This window comes from Haliotis cracherodii, unplaced genomic scaffold (genome assembly GCF_022045235.1).
Source record: "Haliotis cracherodii isolate W230 unplaced genomic scaffold, xgHalCrac1.p SCAF_23, whole genome shotgun sequence".
NCBI lineage: Eukaryota > Metazoa > Mollusca > Gastropoda > Lepetellida > Haliotidae > Haliotis > Haliotis cracherodii.
The window spans coordinates 4,528,083-4,553,354 of record NW_027266279.1 but is presented as its reverse complement, the minus strand read 5'-3'; the positions used below and the strand labels follow the sequence as shown (position 1 = coordinate 4,553,354).

The following is a 25,272-nucleotide window of genomic DNA, read 5'->3' as shown; positions in this document are numbered from 1 at the left end:
ATTTCCATTTTCTATTTTATCAGTGTTGAAATAACGCACCAAAGCTCAAAGTTCTTGTGCCCCAAAGAGATAAAATCCTTTGCTCAGTTCAAGGAGTTCTTCAACATAACAATATAGAGACAGCTGATGTTGTGTCAGTAACATGTACCGTAAAGGTAACAGTCCACTCAAATGTAGACTGTGCATATCATTTGCAATTGCTTACTTTCTTATTCCTAACAATCTGCAAACCAAAATACAAAAGTAATTCTAAAATTGTGACACCTGGCGACTGTGACTCATTATCCATTTGATAGCAATAGGTGTCAAAATATCTTCCAAGTGACTATCTTTAACGAAAGTCATAAGAGTAATGCACTCTACTCCAAGCTTCTCCATGGTCATCATTAGATTTTGGAGAACTGTTGCATCAAGATTTGGCCGAATCCCACATATGTAGTCCCTCAGATGCTGTTGTGACTCAAGCAGAGGTGTCTCTGCCGGAGGTGACAATCACATTCTCCATCTCTAAAGAAAGGGATGAATGTTTCAGAGAAAACTAAGTGTTTTCATTTACATTATAAACTGTTATCAAGATAGGCTCCAAACGTTCAAACACACTCATACACGAAGTATCGTCACTTTCAGTACAAAAAGCATGCAAACCCATTGTAGGTACAGGTTCTGACTGAGTAACTGGGTTTTAAATGGCATAGGGGACATTATCTTTGATGAGAATGACTCGTAATTTGCTAATCATCAAACCTTTTCATTTTCAGATGTAATCCACACCATACCACTTTTGCCAGTGTACCTAAACTTCATGCTTTGAGTAATCAAAGTATTTGATGAATTCATGTTTTTGGACACAGCTTCTTTGCGTATATCTTCACTATAAATAGTGGGGTCCGATTGAACTGCATCGCCAAGTTTGGTGCTATTAGAAAATGATGAGTCTGTAGAGAGGGAGCACTGAAACAATTGATGTATTGATGCAAAAGTCATACCAGTATGCTTGAACTGTTGTAATTTACTTACACACTGCTTGAAGTAGGAATGTTCACTTTCAAACCACATGGTCCAAAGTCTGATACGGGGACCAAAAACTAATATCAATTCTTGGTAACGTGTCAAAAATCTGTGCTTGATCAATTGATTGACAACAAATTATTTCAACTTTCAGTTTCAGGTTTAGGTACATAGTCCACACTTCTTTATCGACACTGGTAATGTGCTGACCAGCAACATAGGGAACAGTCACAGAAACACCCGATTCTGAACTGCATGACCACCAGTCTTCTCACATTATTCGCTCACAGTACGTGGCTTATCAAGAGCATCTTCTCCCTGAAAGCTAAACTTTTCTATGCTTCTATTCATTTGATCAAATCTAAACCACTTTTGGTTCAGGGCGGATTAATTGATCAATCATGAGCTTCATATCAAATGCCACAATACCCTAAAAAATCATTACCTAAACACGGATGAAGACCGGTTGCAAAACATGTCCGTACTTGAGACTGTTTAACGCAGATTCTGCCTTCACACCAAACACATGTTTTGCAATACTGACGTCACCATGAGTGCGTGAGTATGGTTTTACGCCGCTTCTAGCAATATTCCAGCAATATCACGGCGGGGGACCAGAAATGGGCTTCACACATTGTACCCACGTCGGGAATCGAACCCGGATCTTCGGCGTGACGAGCGAACACTTTAACCACTAGGCTACACGACCACCCTCACCATGAGAATCTGCAGTTAACTGACCACAATGTTCTTTGTGCATTTCTGTTCAAGCCTATACGGGACCCTCTGAGTCCCGTATCTGTTCATTAGAGGCCAAACGGTATCTGCAATAATGTGAGCCAGAAAAAACTTTCAATGAAACCTCCTACCATTTGGGATAGCAGATTGTCTCCAACGATGCAAAAAAAACTGACAGTAATATTTTTCCTATCAGGACAATGGATCTCATTTAATTCCAGATCTCTGTTAAAAGTGAGGCAAATACATTTTCTTGCGTATAGGCCTTTCACAAAAGAACCAACTGAATATACTGTCAATACTGGATCAATACGGTTCAAAATTGGCGAGAGTGAAAAGCCAAGACGTTTGTGTTTCTTATAGCCCGAACCAAGAGGGATGACAACCTCAAATTCCTTCTTAAAAAAGTATCTTTTTTACTGAAATACATATCCTTGATGAATATCCATATACATTTTGTTTTAAAGGTCCTGAAATAGAGTTGAGGGGAAGTTGCAGAACGAAGGGTAGTGATTGTTAAAGTTCCGTTAATGGGACATACTGAAATGAATTTTTTGTCCCCTCTCGGTCATATCCAACTTACATATCTCTAGGTGGGACATCAGTAAAGTTTTGGCTTTAAAACACCTTTCTCATGTATTTGTTCCCAAGGGACATTTTGTTACAAGCTGAAAATACATTCGATTTGTCAAAATCTTCCTTTAAATCTTTAATGATTTCCTCTGAAATGCAGCATGACTTTAGTCATTATTACACTTTGGCTGAAATTATGAAGATCCTGAAACCCTGATGATTATTCAATGACTGACTGTGGTATCAAATATTTCCCTTCCAGTTTCATATGTAATACTGAAACTGATCCTTGGAATTGTGAAGCAAATACAGTTCTAGCCATTTCAGATGAACTCCAAAGCTGTCATCTGAAACTAAATGAAGTCCATTATAATCACTATTGCCATCACGATCATGACAAGTCTCCCAGTTCATTTGTATTATCAGTGTCAACATTAACAGTAGGCGTACCACTAGTTTCTGTCTGGAAACACGAATCTGTTTTCTTGACAAATGGGAAGAAAATGACACATTTACAAATTGTGATTTACACTCAGAAATAGGAAAGTTCACATTCTCATTTTGACGAATGTGTGACTTCAAATGAGCTATGAGTACTGCCTCACTATCAAGAAACATCGCCACACAAAATGACATTACATTGAAACTGCCGAAATGGAGGGATATGATTTGCTTTGTGGTCTTGAATGGGACCTCTGATTATGTGTCATTTAAAGGCCGTATATTTGGAAAACGAGCGGCCACAATAACCAAAGCAACATCTTATATCGGGAGCATGCTTGTGAATACTGTAAAGATTCACATACTTCTTCAAAGATAATGTTGAAAAACAACATGTTTTGCAGCGAAAACTATGTACATCCATTTGAGAAAAAAATCGCTAATAACTGCCGCCAATAACAATGTCAAGACTAACAGAGGGAACAAGCAAATCATTTTCACACCACTACATTATTTGTTTAAACATTGAAGTCGGTACCTGTACTGTAAAAGGGCAGATACAAACCGATTTTGATTCTTTCACACTACGACGCCGCCAAAACGTGCTGCCCGGTTGGGATAAGCTATCCCATGTTACGTAAAACGTGGTAACTGAATAAACTAGCGGCGCAAAAGACGTAACCTAAACTGTAATTTTTACGAATATATTTACAGTGCAGTATCCAGCAGTACTTGAACAGAATTGATCTGGGATTGACTTCGTTAGGGCAGTTGTGTTTGATTAAACGCTGCTTTGAACAGTTATATGACGGCAATATGCCAGCAATATCACGGCGGGGGCACAAGAAATGAGATTCACACAGTGTAGATGCTAGATTAGACCACGGAGGCGGTCTATATGCACATAGAACACTTTAACCACGATGCTGCCCCACTGCCCCACCGCCCCCACGATGCAATGAAATGGGTTAAATTCATATGTCTCCGTTGTGAGGAGTCTTAAGATCATATGTACATAGGAGAGGTGAGGTAAAATCGGGGTTAACGTTGCGTTCAAATTATTGCACTAATATAGCGACGTAAAATGCACATGTGTGTGTTGGTGTGGCTGCTTGTTCTAGTCCGGACTAATGCCATTTTGTAGTGCTAGCCAACTGAGATACCATGCCGCAGTTTAACATGAATACCTCACTCAGACGCAGTATGCTGACTCCGAGGCGACCAGTCCTTGTTTTAGGACACATGCTTGATCCATGAGACCACGGAGGCGGTCGATAGGCACATAGAACGCGTTGCTTTCGCAAGTTGTCTGACATGAGATAGGGTGAAATGGACTCACGTCGCGTCCAAGATATATATTTTGATAGCGATGTCAATGTGTGGTTGCTTGTACTAGCTCGGACAACGTCAGTTTTATATTGCTTGCCCACTGAAATGCCTTGTCGCAGTTTAACATGGACACCTAGTCAGACAGATTAGACTCCGAATCCAGTCCTGGTTCTGTCCCCTTAATGCCGATCGCCAAGCAGGATAACAACAAGTGCCATCTTTTCACGATTTTTGGTATGACGCGCCCAGGGGATCGAACCAAGGACCTTCCGCTCTCCGGGCAGACGCTCTATACACTAGACCATGGAGATAAATGTAAAATAACAAAAGAATGAAGAAAGAAAACCTACAAAATCAAGACACTTTTAATAGTTAATCAAGACTTAATCAAGTGAAAAACAAATGGGCCAAAATGAGTAACTCAAAATATAAGTTTATAAACCGTTTCTGAAAATCTAAAAGCACAAAAAGTATGAAAAGTTCAAAAACGTCCAAAAGGCAATATGACACAACGTCCAAGATTGCAAGATGTCCCTCTTAGCGTCCATCTTGACACGAATCATTCTCCTCAAGAATCAAGACACGCACGACAGGAAGACTCGAACTCGGGGTGTCGTCATCATCGAGGTAGATAACGACGAAGTGAGGGGCATCACGAAGGGCGGAGGTAGAGAGAGGAGCAGGGTAGGGGATAGAGGTGGGAGGGACGAGCAGCTCTGAGTGGGATTCAAGGATGGTCATGTATCTGCCCCTGGGACGCTGACAAGGATGGAGAGAAGGAGAGAAGGAGAGTAACAGAAGATGGAAGTAGACAGTAGAGGAGGAATGTACTTGTTGGAAATGGATTGATTAAGGAAACTCATGATGTGAAAAGAAGGTAAGTGATAAAGGTATTCACTGCTGTATACATACATACATACATACATACATACATACATACATACATACATACATACATACAAAATCACCCGTGTATGTTAGTATGGCCTTGCGTCAGATTAACTGGGAAAGGCGATACCCACTTGGCGAGGAGAGGCCCAAATGTCAAAGGGAACCTGATAACGAGGTCAACAGTTGGCAGGAAAGAAGGAATGGGAGTTTTATATAAGGAGAAATGAGACAGGATCAACTGGACAGTATACATCAACATTTCCAAAAAATCTAAAATGATCTTGATGATCCAGTGTCGTCTGATTCAATTAGTATATTAGACATTAAAAGTCAACACTCAATAGATTATGACTGATAATCATCAGTGCAAAGTACTTAAAGTAAACATTTGAAAAGGGTTGTGGTAAATAAAAGATACACTATAAAAAATGAGGTAAAATTACCAAAACAAGTACACCAAATTTTGGCAGATGGTATACAATCAGTGTACTATCAGGGTCCCGTCCAGAAAGCGATCGAAGCGCTAAGGTGGTCGTAACAACCTTACTTTAACATAGACTGTCGCAAAGAGGTTGCTTCGATTGTTGTTTAACGACGAACTCAGCAATATTCCAGCTGTATGACGGGGTCTGTAAATAATTGAGTCTGGACAACCCAGTGTTTGATATCATGAGCATCGATCCACGCAGTTGGGAAACGATGACACGCACCAACCAACTCAGCGAGCCTGACCACCACCCGATCCCGTTAGTCGCCTCTTACTACAAACATGGGTAGCTGAAAACCTATTCTAGCCGGGATCTTCACGGGTTCATTTGAGATAATAGAATTATTTAAGACATGTGATTAAGTAAATATATGAAGGAATTGCTTACTAAAGGTTGGACAGAGAGCAGAAATATACATGGTATTTGGGTTACAACGTACCTACGGGTGCACATGAAGCAGTGCTGTAATAGCAGAATAAATAAAGTGCCTGTTCAGTTATACAACAAAATAAACACAATTACAGGTAATTATTTTACACATATTCTTGCCAGTGAGCGAAGACAATGTACACCACTCACCCAAGGCAATGTTTTGACACAGAAACGTTGAACATTTTTGGGGGGTATTTAATAGTTAAAATATTGGAATAACCAATATGTTGGGAATAACCAATATGTTGTCAATGTTGGGAGTTAATGCTTAGAAAATAGATTCGGTCTCCCTTCAATGAGTAGTTTCAGGAGGTCAAAATATGTACGTTCTCACACGATGTCCATACACTATTTGCCTGACAAATTCCCATCATTTTTCCGCTGTATAATGCCAGTTCTCCATGATATATCAGTACAAAATATAACAGAATTACAATCTGAACTCAGTTAATTCAAATTTTAATTCACTTTGGTCAAAGCATTTATTTGCCTGTCACTAAAATACATCATAATGTCACCAGGAACTGGCGTATTAATATTCCCTGATCCCTGATTTTTCCATGACTTTATAACAATATTCAAAACATAAAAATTCCCAAACTATTCAAAGCGTGAGAAACTCTAACTAAAATTCCCTGACTTTCCACGATGTCATGATGCTGACACTAGTGATTGTGTTCTAGATATTCATTGATTATTCAAAAATGCCATGAACCTGTTTGGCGCCTTCAAGTTAGGCAACGAAGCTCTCGTAAAAGCATCATCATAGCGGTCACAGTTCAGATTTTAACTTGTTGCCGGTGCGTACTTATGTGTGAGCTGTTGGAAATGTTTCAGGTCTATTTTAATTTATTACGGTCTCACATCCGATCAGTTCTTGTTTTATCCACTTAATGCTGAGCACCAGGCAGGGTAACAACGAGTACCATCTCTTAACGTTCGTTCGGTGAGACGTTCCATCACTAGACCACGGAGGCGGTCTTATATAAATATGATTGTTTGTTGTTTAACGCCACACTCAGCACTATTTCAGCTATATGACGGAGGTCTGTATATAATCGTGTCTCGACCAGACAATCTCGTGTTTGACATCATGATCTTCGTTCCACGCAGTGGGGTTTCGACGACATGTACATCAACCAAGTCAGCGAGCCTGACCATCCGATCCCGATTGTCACCTCTCACAAGCATAGTCACCTTTTACGGTAAGCATGGGTTGCTAACCCAGATATTCACAAGTACATACAAGCATGAAATACTCATATCCCCCGCCAATGATACATGTCCGGTTGCGTGCGTCCTCTGAACTAAGTTCATTGGAACTTTTTGTAAAACGTTATTACTGGTGTTGTTTTGCCATCTTTAGTTTATGATAGATTACAGAACTGTATTTGTAATGAGTTGTGTTATTACTTAAACAGTAATCAGAGAAGAAAGGGAGTTCTTACTTTACTCAGAGATCATTGAGAGCAGGGGTCACCATGAGGTGTACTGAGAAGTACAGCACCAATCATCTGATGATTTGAGTAGTAGACTGGAGTCTGGAATGCTACAGCACTGGCATGATCAGTAAACAACAAGTCCAGTATAGCTCCAAGACAGGAGTTGGAGAGTAAATGAGTTCAGTCACTTTCTGCACATTAAAGAAATCTTCATGTTTCAGTTTTTCACTCAGATCACAGTTGAAATCACATTCATGCTGCTTGGGGAGATCCTAAAGTTTCTACATGAAATCAGTTGGTGAATGGGACAACCGTGTCCATGACTTTTGGAGGAAGATACACACACGGAATGCAGAACTTGCAAACAAGAAAGGAAATGTATTCAATACTACGAGATAGATGACATTACATCACATAGCTGGACACTGTTCTTGAAACTTGTTGAAACATACACAGCAATACCATGCGTAGTATCTCTTGGATATACTTCATATCCTTGCAGGTCTCTTTCACTGTAATCATTGAGGTATCTTTCTGTGAAACACAAAACATCACGCACACCAGCAAAGTTACACTGCGAGGAAGTAGGCTGGTTCGGGTGCCCCTGTTCATGTTACTACTACCCACTGTGAGGAAGTAGGCTGGTTCGGGTGCCCCTGTTGATGTTATCACTACCCACTGCAAGGAAGTAGGCTGGTTCGGGTGCCCCTGTTGATGTTATCACTACCCACTGTGAGGAAGTAGGCTGGTTCAGGGTGCCCCTGTTCATGTGAATTGTACCCACTGTGAGGAAGTAGGCTGGTTCTGGTGCCCCTGTTCATGTTATCACTACCCACTGTGAGGAAGTAGGCTGGTTCGGGTGCCCATGTTCATGTTACCGGCATGCACTGTGAGGAAGTAGGCTGGTTCAGAGTGCCCATGTTCATGTTACCGGCATGCACTGCGAGGAAGTAGGCTGGTTCAGGGTGCCCATATTCATGTTATCACTACCCACTGCGAGGAAGTTGGCTGGTTCGGGTGCCCATGTTCATGTTATCACTACCCACTGCGAGGAAGTAGGCTGTTTCAGGTGCCCCTGCTCATGTTATCACTACCCACTGCGAGGAAGTAGGCTGTTCAGGGTGCCTATGATAATGTTACCACCATGAACTGCGATGAAGTGGGCTGATTCATGTGTCACATGTAAATTGTGCTTTCTTCATCATATACCTTGTCCAAGTTCTATGTCAAGTGGTATACATCTAAATTAGGGAATTATGGTAACGGTTCTCAGACAACCCTGCGTAGATATTATTTTTGTAGAATAGGTAAACGGTTCATAGTTATGCTCTTGCTAAGGAAACATTCGTAAAAACTCCCAAACTATCAAAAGGCACCAGTTTACCACTAGACCTATTAATATGCCAAGTTTGGAGGAAATATTGCACGTTTTTCAAGATCTGTGCCAAGTTTGGTGATTTTCAGTGTAAGTCAAAGTCGTTGCCAGGGAAACTAAAAAAATATATTTTTTTAAAAATCCCAAAGTATCAAAAGGCACCAGTTTTCCACTAGACCTATTTATGTGCCAAGTTTGGTGAAGAAATATACGGTTTTCAAGATCTGTCGACGAAGTCATCTATATCCCCCGCCATTTTAACACATTATGGTCCAAAACCAGGTAACTGACCCAACATTTCTCTTAGGCCATGTCAAAATAGCTGCAATGGAAATTCTAAAGTAAACATTTATAAAACTCCTAAATAGCAAAAGGCACCAGTTCAGTATGTGTCTGGTAAACATGCAAAGTTTTGTAAGAAATTATTAAACGTTTTTTGAGTTACGCTCCGGAAACGAACAGCACCCTTATAGAACTTAAGTCCAACTTGTTGCCATGGAAACATAAAAAATAAAAGTTTATAAAATTCCTAAATAGCAAAAGGCACCAGTTCAGTGTGTGCCTAGTAGACATGCAAAGTTTTGTACGAAAGTATTTAATGGTTTTTGAGTTATGCTCCAGAAACGAACAGCACCCTTATAGAACCTAAGTCCAACTTGTTGCCATGGAAACGTAAAAAATAAAAAATCTATAAAATTCCTAAATAGCAAAAGACACCAGTTCAGCATGAGTCTGATAGACATGCAAAGTTTCGTAGAGAAATATTTAACGGTTTCTGAGTTATGCTCCGGAAAAGATTTCGGGACACACACACACAGAGAACCCATTTCTATATCCCCCGCCAACTTCGTTGGGGCAGGGGATAATTACTAATGCAACATAAAAGTGAGACTCCCCAGGAATGGTCTCCAAGTCATGCTTTTACAACTAATCTGGTATTGAATTTGGCCATATGACACCAAGTCAGCGTTAGAAATTGGCACTAGTCATGTAGTCCTTGCAAAACTGGCCAATAGTTAAGGTATCATAAGGACTAGTAGAAAGGGTTTTGCTATATGTTATCATTATAAGGACTAATGGACTAAACATGTTTCTATCCCTGCAAGTGCAATATTCATTGTAATAAGCACTTTCAAATTGAAATTGGGGGTGTCACAAAATCAAACAAATTAAAAATATTTTCAAACCTAAATGAAACTTAATGAAAAGTGTGTTCAATTCTGGTTAGTTATTGGTCTAGAAGAGAGTCAAGGATGCTTATTGGAATACAGTATAATATATTCTGCTTGAAACAACATAACAATGAAACTGTCGTCATTAATTTATTCTTCATGTAAAATATATATTATTTACAAAACAGAATTTCCATTCATTCAATATGAACATTCATGCAGTCAGATCTGACAGGCACACAGTCTTGTACCCTGAGTACAGGTATAACATGAACAGTGACCAGAAATTGTAATGGACATGATTGTTATGTACAACATGATAAACTAAATACAGAAGTTGGAATGCAAATCATCAATGCCAACTCAAGCAAACTGAAAGTACTGTTGATCTTTCCAATAATATTCTTAAGAGAACACCAACTGCTAAAGCAGGTATCTGAACATAGTTAATCAAAAGTAATTCAACACATCACATTTTTTTCTACTTTTCGATCCCACATTTACAGTATAGGTCAATTGCACTTATAGGTCACTTGCAGGTGACTGGGTTTTCCGACCAAGCAAAATATCCAACATACATTAATCACAGCCATAACTTCAATATTTGTACATCTCTGCCAACAAGTTCATTACCTTAACTGTTGACAAACTAATATCAGCGACAGTCCAAAGAGCTGACAAAACAGAATATACTGTTGACATGTCACACTCCTCATAACCAGTGTAGCAGGAAAACAAGAAGAAAAGAACACATTCCCAGTTGTTCCTAATCAAATTCCAGTACACATTTCATGTTGTCTGGTATCAACTCAACATTGTAGACACAATATGAATAGTAAACATATTTTTGAGTCAATTAGATAGTTAGCTCCCAGCTACAGTCACAACTTCAATCTTGTCCATAGCCTATATTTGCTGTCACCGTACTGTCTCACTGGCCAATGTTTCAAACACTAATCTTTGTGCAAAGTTCCTCCAATATAGCACCAACTTGCTTCAAACAGTATCACCGACGGTATTTATCATACCTGTCCCTGGAATTTGCACGATGACCATTCCGATGTTTCCGAGAACGATGTCTGTCTGGGCTGTATCCCCTGTCTTTCTCTTTGTAATATTTTTTTAGACTTGATTTGGAGTAATGCTCTTCATGGGACCGACTTTGAGATCTAGAACGTGATCTTCGCTTTCGCTTGTGGGAATGCTTTTCTTTATATGTGTACCTGATGGGTGATAACCGCCTTTCTTTCTTGTATTTCCTGGAGGGGCTTCGCATTTTCTTCCGCGATACTGGACTCCTGCTTGTGCTTCTACTTGATGAGGTTCTAGAGGATCTGCAATTACAATTGTAATAACAAAATAACTACCCGATGTCTGACAACAATCTGTTGGAAAATTGGATTGTAACTTACTAATTTACTATGAAGTGTGTGTTGTAAGTTTAAATTTGGTTCTATTACCTTGAGCGTGAATGACTTGGACTTCTATCTGAGCGGCTATGATCACTACCAGAGTGGCCCCGCTTTTTGGAATTGTGATTGCGGCTTCCATGACTAAAATAGATAAGGGCTTTATGTGGGTCATTCTCAAAAAATGTCAGAATTTCAACTAAGCAAAAACATCAAAATTGTCTTTTGTAAAATTCTTTTTTTATTGACTCAGTACACAAAGTAACTTCTGAATAATAATGTTAAGCAAAATGACACCTTAATAATCAATGATGTCCTAATTATGATAATTAATTAACACTGAATAGGAAAAATATGTCTGTCCTGTTACCATTTTAACAATTATATTTTCTGTAACAATATTTTTCAAAGTTCAACACAAATCATGTCAGTTCTTGTTTTTAAATGTATTGTTTAATATTTCAATGAGTACAATTAAAAAGAGATTGGATACATTATTTTATGGACAGATTTGTCTAGCATTTGAGTCAAATGAAAACATTTGAATTCATTCAAATCCAATATGACAAACATACCCTGATTATTGCATCTTATATTTGACACATATACTTCATTAGATGATATATGTTTGAATTCAAATATGTTCTTCTGAAAAATAAAAATAAATAATCAGTATATTTCTATTTTAAGTGCTGGTAACAGGACAGACGACGTAGTAACAGGACGGACAATCGGCTTTGATTGCAGATAACTATAATATTCAGGAGTTTCAAGATTTTGAAATATCTGACAAATACGAAAAAAGTATGTGCAATTGATTACACCTGAAAATATAAGGTGTAATTAACTGAATATTCTTGTATGTAATCTGAACTATAGAAACCGGTCGGTAACAGGATGGACAATTGAAAGTAACGGGACGGACAAACTTATGTTTGCAGTCAACTATCCTGTTCAGAAGTTCAAAGTTTTGAACTCTGACAAATAAGAAAATGTTTTGCTTAATTAACAGTATCTGATCATATGGATGTTATTTACTGAATGTTCTTCTATGTAATCTGAATGTAGGATACTGGTAGGTAACAGCACAGACGGAAGTAACGCCAAAGACAATAACTTTTGCATTTTGGGTTAATCCCTAGAATTACTAAGAATTTAAATTGATTTAAACTTACACTAAATAGTCATGTGACAGTTTTTGTCATGAAGCAACAACACAATAACCAACTTTATCCATGTCAAACATCAACATAATCTGGAGAAAAAAAACTTGTCAGAAGATTTCCTGTTGAAGCTGTATTCTTTTGCAATTGTATTCGCAAATTCTCAAATAAACGGTCTGAAAAGGTGAATTATAGTTTCCTTAAAAGTACAATTCACTTGTATCTATGATTATTTGATTAGTGCCAGAATTCACCCAGAAACCACAGGTTGTTTATTGTTTCTGTTTTATCATATCTGTAATAGCTTCCCAGTAAATGTTTTCAACACTGAAGTGGGAAGCAGTGCCTTCAATCTCCTTTCGTTCAGGAATGATGGTAATAATGTCCTCGTGCTTGTACCAGCATTTGTCCAGCAGGAGTCTTGGCCAAAAGAATCATTTTTGATCCCATTTTTTTGCCAGGCTTGTGCATGCATTCCACATATATATCATAGGTAGAAACATCTATGTATCCAGGATATGGAAAACCATCATATAACACAACCACACATTTTCCAAGACACTCTTCTGTATCATCTGGAATGGATAGTAAAATGTCACTCTCACTTTTCTCAACCTCACCCTTCTCCACCACACCATCTGTCTTCTCCACACTTTTCTCACCCTCACCCTTCTCCACCACACCACCTGTCCTCTCCACCTTTTTCTCACCCTCACCCTTCTCCACCACACCACCTGTCCTCTCCACCTTTTTCTCAACCTCACCCTTCTCCACCACACCATCTGTCCTCTCTACACTTTTCACAACCTCACCCTTCTCCACCACACCACCTGTCCTCTCCACCTTTTTCTCACCCTCACCCTTCTCCACCACACCACCTGTCCTCTCCACCTTTTTCTCACCCTCACCCTTCTCCACCACACCACCTGTCCTCTCCACCTTTTTCTCACCCTCACCCTTCTCCACCACACCACCTGTCCTCTCCACCTTTTTCACAACCTCACCCTTCTCCACCACACCACCTGTCCTCTCTACACTTTTCACAACCTCACCCTTCTCCACCACACCACCTGTCCTCTCCACCTTTTTCTCAACCTCACCCTTCTCCACCACACCATCTGTCCTCTCCACACTTTTCACAACCTCACCCTTTTCCACCACACCACCTGTCTTCTCCACCCTTCTGTTGTTTTTTCATCAGATAACTATCTTCAACAAAGTAGTCTATTTTTTTATGTATATATATTTTCTTCTAAACTGTGATAAATTTGAAAACATATCTCTTAATGTTTCATAAAATTAGAATATTTAGTGATTGGATAAGAAACGGTAGATAAAGATGAACAAATGTCTGTGCTGTTACTTTTAAGTCTTAACCACTTTTTTTATTTAGCTTGGAAGATTTGTTCAGCCATAGCCTCTTGAATGCCTGTGTTATTTCAAAAGAATTATTTGTGTTAATATGGTAATTATATTATTGATTGGTTATACTAGGAAAGACAGTTTAAGGTGATGATAAGTCTGTGCTGTTACCACGGAATGTCTGTGCTGTTACTTTTTCATCAGATAACTATCTTCAACAAAGTAGTCTATTTTTTATGTATATGTTTTCTTCTAAACTGTGATAAATTTCAAAACATATGTCTTAATGTTTCATAAAATTTGAATATTGAGTGATTGGACAAGAATAGTTAGATAAAGCTGACCAAATGTCTGTGCTGTTACCAATATTTGTCTCTGCTGTTACTTTTAAGTCTTGAGCAACTTGTTTTTATTCAGCTTGGAAGATTTGTACAACTATAGCCTTTTGAATGTCTGTGTTATTTCAAAAGGAATTATTTGAGTTATTATGGTAATTATATTATTGATTGGTTAAACAAGGAAAGACAGTTTAAGATGATGATAAGTCTGTGCTGTTACCACGGAATGTCTGTCCTGTTACATGTTTGAAGGTAACAGCACAGACAGTAACAGCATAGACAAATTGACATTAATTACAGTTTTTTTTAATGAGACCTCCCTTGAAATGTTGAAACCACATGGCATTGTGAACAGTTCATATTTTCTAATATTCTGAAAAAATGGTTTTAGAAAAAAATATTTGTTTTGGCAAAAATGAGCAGTAACAGCACAGACATAAGAAAAGAGTATTCATGATAGGACTAAACTTCCCAGTCAAGCAGAATTATCCAAGGTCTTCTCTCACTTGAAGGACACTGCTGCCATGATAGTACAGGAAGTAAGCTGTATTTCTGTTATTTTGAATTATGGGAATCTTGAAGGATTATTTATTTTTCAGTTTTGATCCATCTTGGTAACAGGACAGACACTTTTTTATGTACAAGTGTTTCTTACCAAAAACCAATATAAATAAAAGAGTGTATCTTCAAAAGATAATTTTATATCATGAGTTAGAAAGGTAATGTACAATATATAAACATTATTTACATAATATTTTTTAGTTTTAGCAACATTAAACAATGTTGATGTGCAAACATAGGGTTACGGACACACCCTTCAGCTCAATTTAACCGCAATTAAGCAGTTTTAATTAAAATAAAATACCTAATAAGAAATACTGAAACTTAACTTTCAGACACCATGGTATGTTCTACAAAAAACACTTGTGTTTAAACATATCTAAAATAAATATTTTAATTGTTATTCAACTCGGACTAAAAAACTCACTTTTTTTGAGAATGACCCATGTAAGAGAAGCTTCTATATTTATTTCAATAAACAAGTTCTTCAATGAAGTGAGTGCAATAAATAACAGTGCTGAGTGGCAACAGAGCTTATTCATTCATTCACAGAAAGGGAAAGAATTGGATTTCACACTGTCTAAAATATTACTGCAATCTGTCAAGGAAATACACTTAAGGAAGCTGGGTGATCTTGTTGATAAACCTACAAATGAGTGCATGAGTGTGTGTGTGTGTGTGTGTGTGTGTGTGTGTGTGTGTGTGTGTGTGTGTGTGCGTGCGCGCGTACGCAAATTCCTCATTCAGCAATATTCCAGCTACATCACAGCGGTTTGCAAATAACCCAATCTGGACCAGTGGGTGGGCAAGTGACATGCTTTTGTTTACACCAAAGTCAACAATATTCCAGCTCTTTCCACACAGCCAGTACATAATCTAGTGCATAATCTAGTCCAGCACAGTGGATGATGAGGATTGATCCGTATCGTAACTCCTAAGGAGCTCTTGTTTAGCCAGTGGTTGACAGCACAAGAAAGGGCCTTCAATCAGTAACGCTATTCCATTCAGACCTCACTTTTTGACAAGCATGTGGCACAGGGGGCCTTGTCTGCAAAGGATTCCACACAGGATAAACCATTTGAACTGAACCCACCTTCCATCAGAATGATGATCTTCTTCAAGCTTGACCTTCCTCATCCCAGGCAATATGGACGGATTTGGACTGACATTTTTTGGCGAGTCTGAAAGAGATGGTGTTCACAATAAAAATAATATTTTCAGTACAAATAGATTTTTCTCAGAAAGCATAAGAAACCAAAGGATGTTAGATGTTATTTTCAACACTTCTTAAAGGAATATATATTTTCTATTTTTTGTTTGATAACGCAAAAATACATAGTTGTTAAAACTTACTCTGTCTGGATGTGGAGTTGGGAGTGCCATACTCAGATGAAAGTCCTTTGGCTTTGAGTTTTGCTTCAACCTGAATCTTCTTGGCCTTTTCCACTATCTTTTCCAGTTCATCACAGTTCGGCTAAAAGTATACAAAATAAAACATGACACACCACAACATAGAAAACAATCAAAACGACATCAGATGAACTGACTTGGACAATGTTAAAGAGATGCCAATAAATGTGCTTTCAGCAAACTTCAGGCAATATATACATACCTTTGGTCTACTGTAAAGATTCAGCAATGCTATACATATATCTCGTATCTCATCTTCCTCCACTTCAAACAAGTAATACCAAGGAGGGCTGTCGGGTAAAGGAACCTAAAAAACAAATTGTTCATGTGAGGTGAGGTGAGGTGAGGTGAGGTGAGGTGAGGTGAGGTGAGGTGAGGTGAGGTGAGGTGAGGTGAGGTGAGGTGAGGTGAAATGGGACTTAACGTTGCATCCAACATTATTGCACTTATGTAGCGGTGTGTGTGTGTGTTCTAGTTCAGACTAATGCCAATTTTATAGTACTAGCCCACTGAGATATCATGCCATAATTTAACATGAATACCGACTCCGAGCTGACCAGGCAGGCTAACACCAAGTACCATCTTTTAACATGTCTTGGTATGACGCGTCCGGGGATCAAACCCTGCACCTTCCACTCTCGGGGCAGACGCTCATCCACAAAGACTATGGAGGCAGTCGAATACATGAACCTATAGTATGAAAATTATCTTCAGTAGGTTCTACGTCATGATAAATGTGTTATATTAATTCTGCTGGGGCTGGGGCTGGGGCTGGGGCTGAGGGTTTGGTGTCATTGCTGTCATGTAAAAAGCATACAAGGCTATAATTTGCAAAATACACGGAACACAATTTGCAGTGACTTTTTGCAAGACATGTCAACATAGTACACTTTCAATGTCAAATGTGTAATATCAGAACATATGCTATACTTTTTTACATTCCAGTTGCTGTCCTGCTAATATTCTCTCAAAAATGACTTGCATCAAGGAAAGGTCCACTTGCACTGCAAAAGTTTCTCACCTGTAGCTGTCTGGCTGCTAGGAAAATGCAGGCACAAGCAATAGTCTCAGGCTGGTACTTCATAAACACATTTGTCCGAAAACTGTCATTCATGTAGTTCCTTAAACAGGAATTTGACATTGCATTTCCTTCATAATCAACAGAACAAAAGGATCTAGGACAAAACATTGTATTACGTTTACTTTGATTGATCTGTCATAACATGGAAAAGGGATATTTGTTTTACCCAATGAAATAATGTTCAACAGTGTAGTTTGGTGAAGATACAAATTCATCCTATGTGTTTCTGTTGCATGTATGACAGCTCTCAAATATCTTGGCGACTGTCAACACAAAGTGTTCTCTTTCTGCAATCAAAATTCATTGGTCTTACCTCAAGTTTCTGAAACTTGACAAAGTTACATGTTGAAATGAGTAAGATTTCATGATACAAAATTGCACCCTTTGTAACAACACACCATCTCCACAATGTACCCAAGCCACCATTCTCTCAATATCCTGGTCAATGTCACTGAATAACTGCACATTCTGTGCTTCTCTCGTGGGCTATGTCCTAGCATGTGTGTGCATGCCACAATTACCACAACAAGTCCAGTTACCACCTCTCACGACATGCTGCTATGCCCCAGCAAACCAGACTTCTAACTGGAGGCCACACAGGCTGCTGCCAGCCTTACACATCAGTTCTCCCTCGCTTCCCTCAAGGTCCAAGACAAGACATCTGAAAGAGTCTCACATACTAGACACTGTAAATAAGTTCTCACAGCCTCAAGTGGACACTTAATTCTTACTGTCTAAATGAGTATGCCATCTTTACTTTAGACTTTGCAAATGCAATGGCAATTATTTTAACATTTTTTAGCCACACATATCCCCACACACTGGTGTGAATAAGAACCACAATGCTGTCAGGTCTTGATCTTTCATTTGGCGTTTTAACACAATCACAGTCCTTGTAGAAGCTTGAGTAAAAACTTGGCCGAGGTCCATCGTTGCTTGCGACTGGGAGAGGCAGGTGGGTGAAGTTGTGTTGCTTGCATTGGGTGCAATAACGTCACTCATTCATTGGCTGGGTGAGGCAATTCAACACTTCTACCCACCTATGCTGGGGTAGGCAAAAAGGAAAAGAATAATATGTTAATGCCTGTTTCCAAACCCTTGTTTGATTAGAGCAGTCAGAGCATGGGATACAAGACAAAGAAAACAACTTACCAGGGATGAATTTGTATCGTTCACGAAACAAAACTGCAATGTTATAATGTCCTGTGCAAACGGAAAGCGCCTCATATATTGATGAGACAATGCAACTAGGCATTACTATGTATGAAAATACTTACCATGCACACTGCACCAGGCGCCGGTTGTTTGCACTATCAAGCACTTGCAGATACATCACAATGATCTAGAAATATAAGGAACCACCTTAAAAAATGATATCACAAAACTTGTTCCAAATAAAGAAGGTTATGTTATGTCGGAATCCAGACGTAAAACCCTATGAATTTTTTCAAGAAAAAGTATTTGTATCTTTCTGCCTGATGTTTTACGCATCATTAGCGTTAATCAAGCTATACAACTTCAATATATACAATTTCAATATATACAATTTCAAGCTGTAAAAGATCAAACAAGTGGTTGATATCATAGTAAAGTCCCATTGACTGAGCCCGACCTTTACAACAATAGTGCTTGGGTCCTACTTTCCCTGCTTATTCAAATTATTGAACACTTTCTAAATCCCCACTGTGACATGATGATTCAACTTACTTTGTGAGGGTGTTTAACATGTACACAGAAACCGAGCTCCTTGAGGACCCGTCTCTCTGCCTTGATGACTTGGTTCTTTATGTTGATGTAGTTCTGGTCAAGGATAAGGGGCTGGATGGTCCTGGAACAAATCGCACATCTCACACACTGACCAGACAGACAGCAGTTGGTCAGTTACATATCACTGCCTGCACAGTTAGGTCAAATAGCCAGTGGTCTCAGCAGACTCATCACTTATCACAATATAAGGATCTTACTTACTCATTCGTATACAATCTCACATACATAAAAACTATTGACTGAATAATTTGAGAGACGTGTTCCACTCAGCAATCACAGTGTAACATCAATCACAAGGCTAATTACGGAGGCTATGTCAGGTGTTGTCTGTCGATGACTTTGTGGAACAAAGCCCAGATCTGTAAAAGATTGTTTAAAGATATAGCGAATACACGTTACAAGATGTGTAAATACACCACACCTTACAAAACCATAGGTTCTATTCATTGACCTTCAGAGTCAATGAATTATTCAAAGCATTTGAGGAATGTCTAATCTCTTACTGCAAATGTTAATTAGGTAGGTGGACAGAGCAAAAGAAAACTCAAGTTTGGAAACAATCAAGTATCAAGGCAAGGCCAGCATGAATCAGGCAATAACAAGGTAAGACTTTGTTTGGAGATACTTGTCACAGGCAGCTGGTTCCTCTATAACAGTTTAATATTGAAACAAGCCAACCAACTCATCCCGAGAGTACAGTTCAGAAAGGACTAATGACAATTCCTTGCGGAGAACAGTGTTTGTTACTGATAAAAGAATCTACTAGACTCGATCTATCGCTGATTTCAAAAGTCGTACAAACTTAAATTACTCCTTTGGTAACCCAAATAACACTAGACCACCATTTATTTAAATGAACTTGTCCTTAAAAAATATGCCAACATTAGGGTCAAGCACTGACATACTACTTGGAATATTCGGTACATGGTAACTCTGTAGGAGATCACTATGGAGGACATGGTGGAGAGGGGGAAATTACTTTCGGACAGTGTAGAATCATAAAATATTTTTCTCATACACATAGGGAGAGCATTATCAGCATTTTGACTTTGCATTTATGAGGAATTTTCAGCTGCGTGGGTTAACTCAACTATACCTTATGTGGTCTAGCGGATACAAACCCAGAATTGCATATGATAATTTATTGAGTTAGTGAAACTTGTGCAATGCCTGTCAGCAATTATCAAGCTTTATCACAATTGCCTGTAAATAATACGAGTCTGTTAAAAGCAAACCGGTATTTGAAAACATGTGCATCATGACATGACGACATGCTAGCTGTCCAAGCCTATCCAGAGAATCCTAACACAGGGAACTGCAATAATACCCATAACTTCTATATGTTTTCATTGATTGACCATGGACAGCAAATTGTTTATATTATAAGCAAAACTCACTTGTCTGATAACAACACAAATAAAAATAGTTCTTTCACACCTCCCTAAAGTTCTATCAACAACAGAATATTTCAGTGATAAATTCTGATCAGTATTTAACATTCAAGACCCTCAGGGATGGAGATTTTACAGAGCTTCTATATCAGATTGACCAGAGTAGCCTCCCTTGAATGGTTTTGTTGATACAGTGCATGTAGGACAGGTACAGAGAAGGTTTAAAATATTTATAATTTACATGTTGACTTATTCACAAGCAATCATAACACTACAAATCATGTTTCTCAGAAGCAGAATCATAGGGACCCCAACTGAAGGTTAAAAAATAACTTATATCACCATATGGATGAGGCCAAGGAAGTGGAACATGCCGTTACTAAGCAGCCTTATGAAGTGATAATCTCCACCATATTATTGTAATTTATCTGAAATTTCTTGTTTTGTAACATGTAAAATAGGGATTTACCACACAACATTTCACCCATATTACCAGTGATAGTCTTACAATGAGAAGATAAAGCAAAACCCTAAAAGGTCCTTATGCTATCTTAACTATTTGTCAGTTTGGCAAGGACTTTAGGACTAGTGCCAATTTCTAACACTGATTAATATAATGGTAAGAAATTGACATTCAAACCGACAATAGGCAAAAAATTCTGAGCATGTGCAATGACATAAGAATAGAATCTACTGAAGCATGCCACGTCACCAGCTTGGGAAACAAAATTCATGCCTTGGATCTCCAAAAAATATTACTGGGTGTCCCCTAGTTCCAAAATCAACAGACCCAGGAATATCATGACTTTAGTTATAACTAGAGCTCCAGACAAGCAGCATAATTGTGTGAATAGCGCAAATAAATCACCATCACCCATTTAATTGATGATAATTACACAATGTATCCTAATCAACTTGCATACCTACATTTCTTTAAAGATCTTTATTTACTATTTGAATACAGACATCACACATTCATACATAGCTTATTGTTAATTAGACATACATTGCTGTTCAGTTTATGCGACATGCTCCACACTTTTGGCAGCACCATCCGATGTAAATTCGTTTTAAGGAGAAACTCCTCATTGGTGTAAAAATCTTTGACACTGCATCCAAGGGAGCAAAAACACATTGAATACCCAAAGAAAATTACCAATACCAAATGTGAATGAAAACATTTGAGCAAAATTCTCTGGCAACTGTTCTAATAGCTTACAAAGCATGAAAATAAATCCTCAATAGAACCACGGAATTTACTTCACTGACAAGTGTTTTACTTGCTTCAATTTCCCAACTAAAATCCTCAAGTTTCAACTCTCAGGTTGGTCACAAATATCTATTTACTATCTAACAATAGCAAACCAAATGTGTCTTAACACAAGTCTTTCCAATTAACCATTCCATTTAATGAAATTGTCCATGAAGTGTTTTACTACATGACAGCAACCTCTAAATAATCAGGCCTTGAACAGACAAGTGATTGCAATTATAAGCAACAAGCTCCCCCGTCAGGGAACGCCATCAACCAAAGCATCGAGTCTGGTCACCCAATCAAATAAATAGCAGATTTCAACTGGCATCAGTTGCTGGTCTAAACCTGGCATCACCACAGATCAAGATCTGGAAGATATTCCAAATTAGGTGCTATGTATTTGTCCCTTACAAGTACCTAAAGGCATGCAGAGATGATATAATCACATGTACCCTTATCCAGACTGTTGTTTTCATATCAACCTGTCAACCCGGACAGTGAAACAAACTGTATCCGATTTACCATGATTTCAAAATCTTGCGAAATTTGGACATGCAACTTCTGAAATGAAGTGAATGCATTCTGTTTGTTTTAACAGGAAACCCAAACAAGATAATATACTGCAAACTTTGACAGAACATATCAAGTCGAGCCTGTGATACAGATGCCTAGGCATTGTCATGCATTACTTCAGAACTGACTACAAGCTGAGCTCTAAAGTGTGTTCTTTAAAAAGAAAGAGCTTTTGCATAAATCCCTGCTTCCCTACAGTGCTTCAGTGCCTAAGCCCACATCAAAATGAACCAGACATGACATCTTGTAAAAGGTGCTTGAAGAATAGTCTCCCTTTGATTGCTTGTGGTCTCCATTTCTTCATAGGACACATCAGTGTCGTCATATCAAAGTCACAGCAAGCCAGACACTGATGAAAGACCTGTTCTGTTGTTTGGCTTCATGCTTCCTTTGATTGTTTTTCCCTTTTTCAAGTGATTTCTTTGCTGATGCTAGATCCTCTTCTCATTCATCAAAATAGGCAAATGCTATTACACAGAATGACATTATGAACATAGCAACTTGTATTAATATTCATAAGCAAGTGTAGAACTGTTGAAACATTTCATAATCAAATCTGTAATAACAATAAAATAACATGTCAATTTAGGAATGTGAAAATCAACATGATCAAAACTCTTATTATTTTACTTACTTGCTATTGTACTAGCACATGAATGAAACAAAAACTTTATTTGTGAAAGTTCACATCTACAATTTAACCTTCCCATTACATTTTTGGTAATTATGTGACAATGTCTACAACTAACTAACAATATTTGCCACAAGTATCACCTCATCTTAACTTGCTGAGACCACTGGTAATAACATGACCATACAAACCAGGTTTACATTAAGTGGCTGGGACGTTGTCAGGTGAGTCACATGAGAGGCTCGTGTGATCACCAGATTGTTCCACAAACCATTCACGAAGGCTTCCATCAACTGTGCAGGCAGTGAAAGAAAAAATAATACAAGTTAATAAAATAATTCTTCACCATAAATGAAAAGTTCAAGATTTGCAAAAGTTGTGAACACATGTCAAATCTTTGGCTAAGACAAAGGATATTAACAGATATGAATTGATTATTTCTTGCTTCAGCTCAAAAAAAGGTGTTTGGTTAAAATCTTAAGATCTAACATTTCACAGGAAATTGTAATTACACCAAACAAATTAAAATCCTTTAAGTACTGTGTATTTTTATGGTTATCATGAAATCTTTCTCCAAACACTCACATACATATACTGTTCATGAAGGACATGACCTTTCAGCAATAAGTCAGTGATTTAGGACATTTCATGATTTCAGCAAATTCTGTAGGACATTCTTCTATATCAATACCAAAATTTAAAAATATCTTTGGGACTTTTAAGGACAATCAATGTCGAAGACATGTGAAAAAATGAACCATTCTGAAACCCTACATGTCAAACAAAACAATTACATAATGAATAAATTAAGTAAGTGGCGCAGAGACTGTAATAATAGATTTAAAAGAATTCAAAACAAATAACATTAGCATTGCTCTGTGGACACTTATACTACCCTAAACAATTTTACAGCTCAATCACTTAACTTATGAAAAGATAAGCCATGAATGGCTGACAAACAACCGTTCACCAATCACCAGTTCAAACTATTGTATTCACTATTGTGGACCTAGAATCTCATCCAGAACAATTGCAAATGTGTCTTTTGAGACACAAAACACAGATGTCTTACGGTCTGCCCAAACCTCCTCAGTCAACAAGCCTGAAATTGTCTCTTGATATCACTTCCATTTGATTGTGGTGACATAATCAATAAGAAAAGCTGAGTGAGAGAGAACAACAGCGAAAAACAAATTACTTGACTCAGGTTTCGGACTTGTTTAAGTCACAGACTGTCTTACAAAAAGATTTGAAATAAAGGGGGAATCTCAACCTCACAAACAAGAACCAAACCAAATTACCCAATAAATCCCGATTTTCATTACAAGCAAAAATTAAAATCTACCCAAGATGTCCTGTAAAATGAACCAGTACAGAAAGATTAGAATCCCTGTACAAGATCACATGTTGGTACGTACCTGCCACTTCGAACTTGTTTGATGTGATGGAAAACGTTGATCACATCTCTAATTCTCCGAGGGGACTCTTCAATTTTGGATGCCAGGTTGACACATGCCATTGCTACAACCTGGAGAAAATTAATACAATGAGTACTCATTCAAACAGCTATGATCACAAAATACCTCCATCTGATGGACACCGTGCACTTGGAATGTTGAGGTTGTATTCATTTTATGAAATCACTCAACCCCCTGGGGACAATAATAACATATATTCTGTTTGAAACAAATAATATAAATCACAGACAGGTACATCGTCACTGACAATATGGAGTACTTTTTCAAGATTTTCAAGGAACGTGAATAGTCTTTGAATTCTCTTACCTCCATGTTGTGTTTAACGAATGATTTCGAATAATAAAATCGTTGAAAGAGAACTTGACCAGTAGCCATGGCGACCTACAACAAAAACAAACATTTTCAAATATCAACATCACCAAATTATACATGAAATTGTCAATGATCAACAACAGCGTTTCGAACATTTGAAAGACAAAATGGCCGCCATGACTAACCTGTGGAAGTTTGAGCAGGATCCCCGACGTCTGAATTAGCTCACACCCCAATATTCGGAGATCTGTTTCAGTTTCAAAATCAAGACCATCTTGCATGGAAGGTGTTTCTGACAGTTTCTCGCTCTGTACAAGAACATTATCTAAAGTTAAAATAACTTTACTGAAGTCACGAACAGTCAAAGGATTCACCACGCTGTCCGCCATGTTTCTTCGTGATGGTGAAGCACTACATACTTCCGCAGATTTTTCACTTTGACATGGTTAGGCGATTTTACAGTATCGGGGAAGGTAAGAGGGCAGGGTAGAACGACAAAGTTATTTTATGCCGATGGTTGTCATTGTTGCTTTATGATACCTATCATTCCCAATTAAATTCACAAATACTTGGGTACTATATTCTTACGCGAAATGATCATTTTTGTGAAGAGGGTAAACAGTCACGGACAAACTGAAACCGGTTTGAGAAA

The 25,272-nt window shown here is 38.2% G+C and overlaps 1 protein-coding gene across 2 annotated transcripts; it reads right to left on the bottom strand.

Annotated features, from left to right (window-relative positions):
• Positions 1–10,026: 10,026 nt before the first annotated feature.
• On the bottom strand, positions 10,027–25,015 carry LOC139471861 (cyclin-L1-like). 2 transcript variants are annotated; one of them, XM_071254361.1, is made up of 11 exons: positions 24,806–25,015; positions 24,615–24,689; positions 24,249–24,358; positions 18,921–19,041; positions 18,491–18,555; positions 17,154–17,253; positions 16,335–16,439; positions 16,076–16,196; positions 15,816–15,903; positions 11,350–11,442; positions 10,027–11,223 (listed from the first exon to the last, which is right to left on the bottom strand). In XM_071254361.1, exons 1-11 carry the CDS (start codon positions 25,007–25,009, stop codon positions 10,896–10,898), a joined length of 1,410 nt encoding a protein of 469 aa, XP_071110462.1. In that variant the 5' UTR covers positions 25,010–25,015; the 3' UTR covers positions 10,027–10,895. The 2 variants fall into 2 exon arrangements, with proteins under 2 accessions (XP_071110462.1, XP_071110463.1); XM_071254362.1 differs by lacking the exon at positions 11,350–11,442.
• Positions 25,016–25,272: the final 257 nt, after the last annotated feature.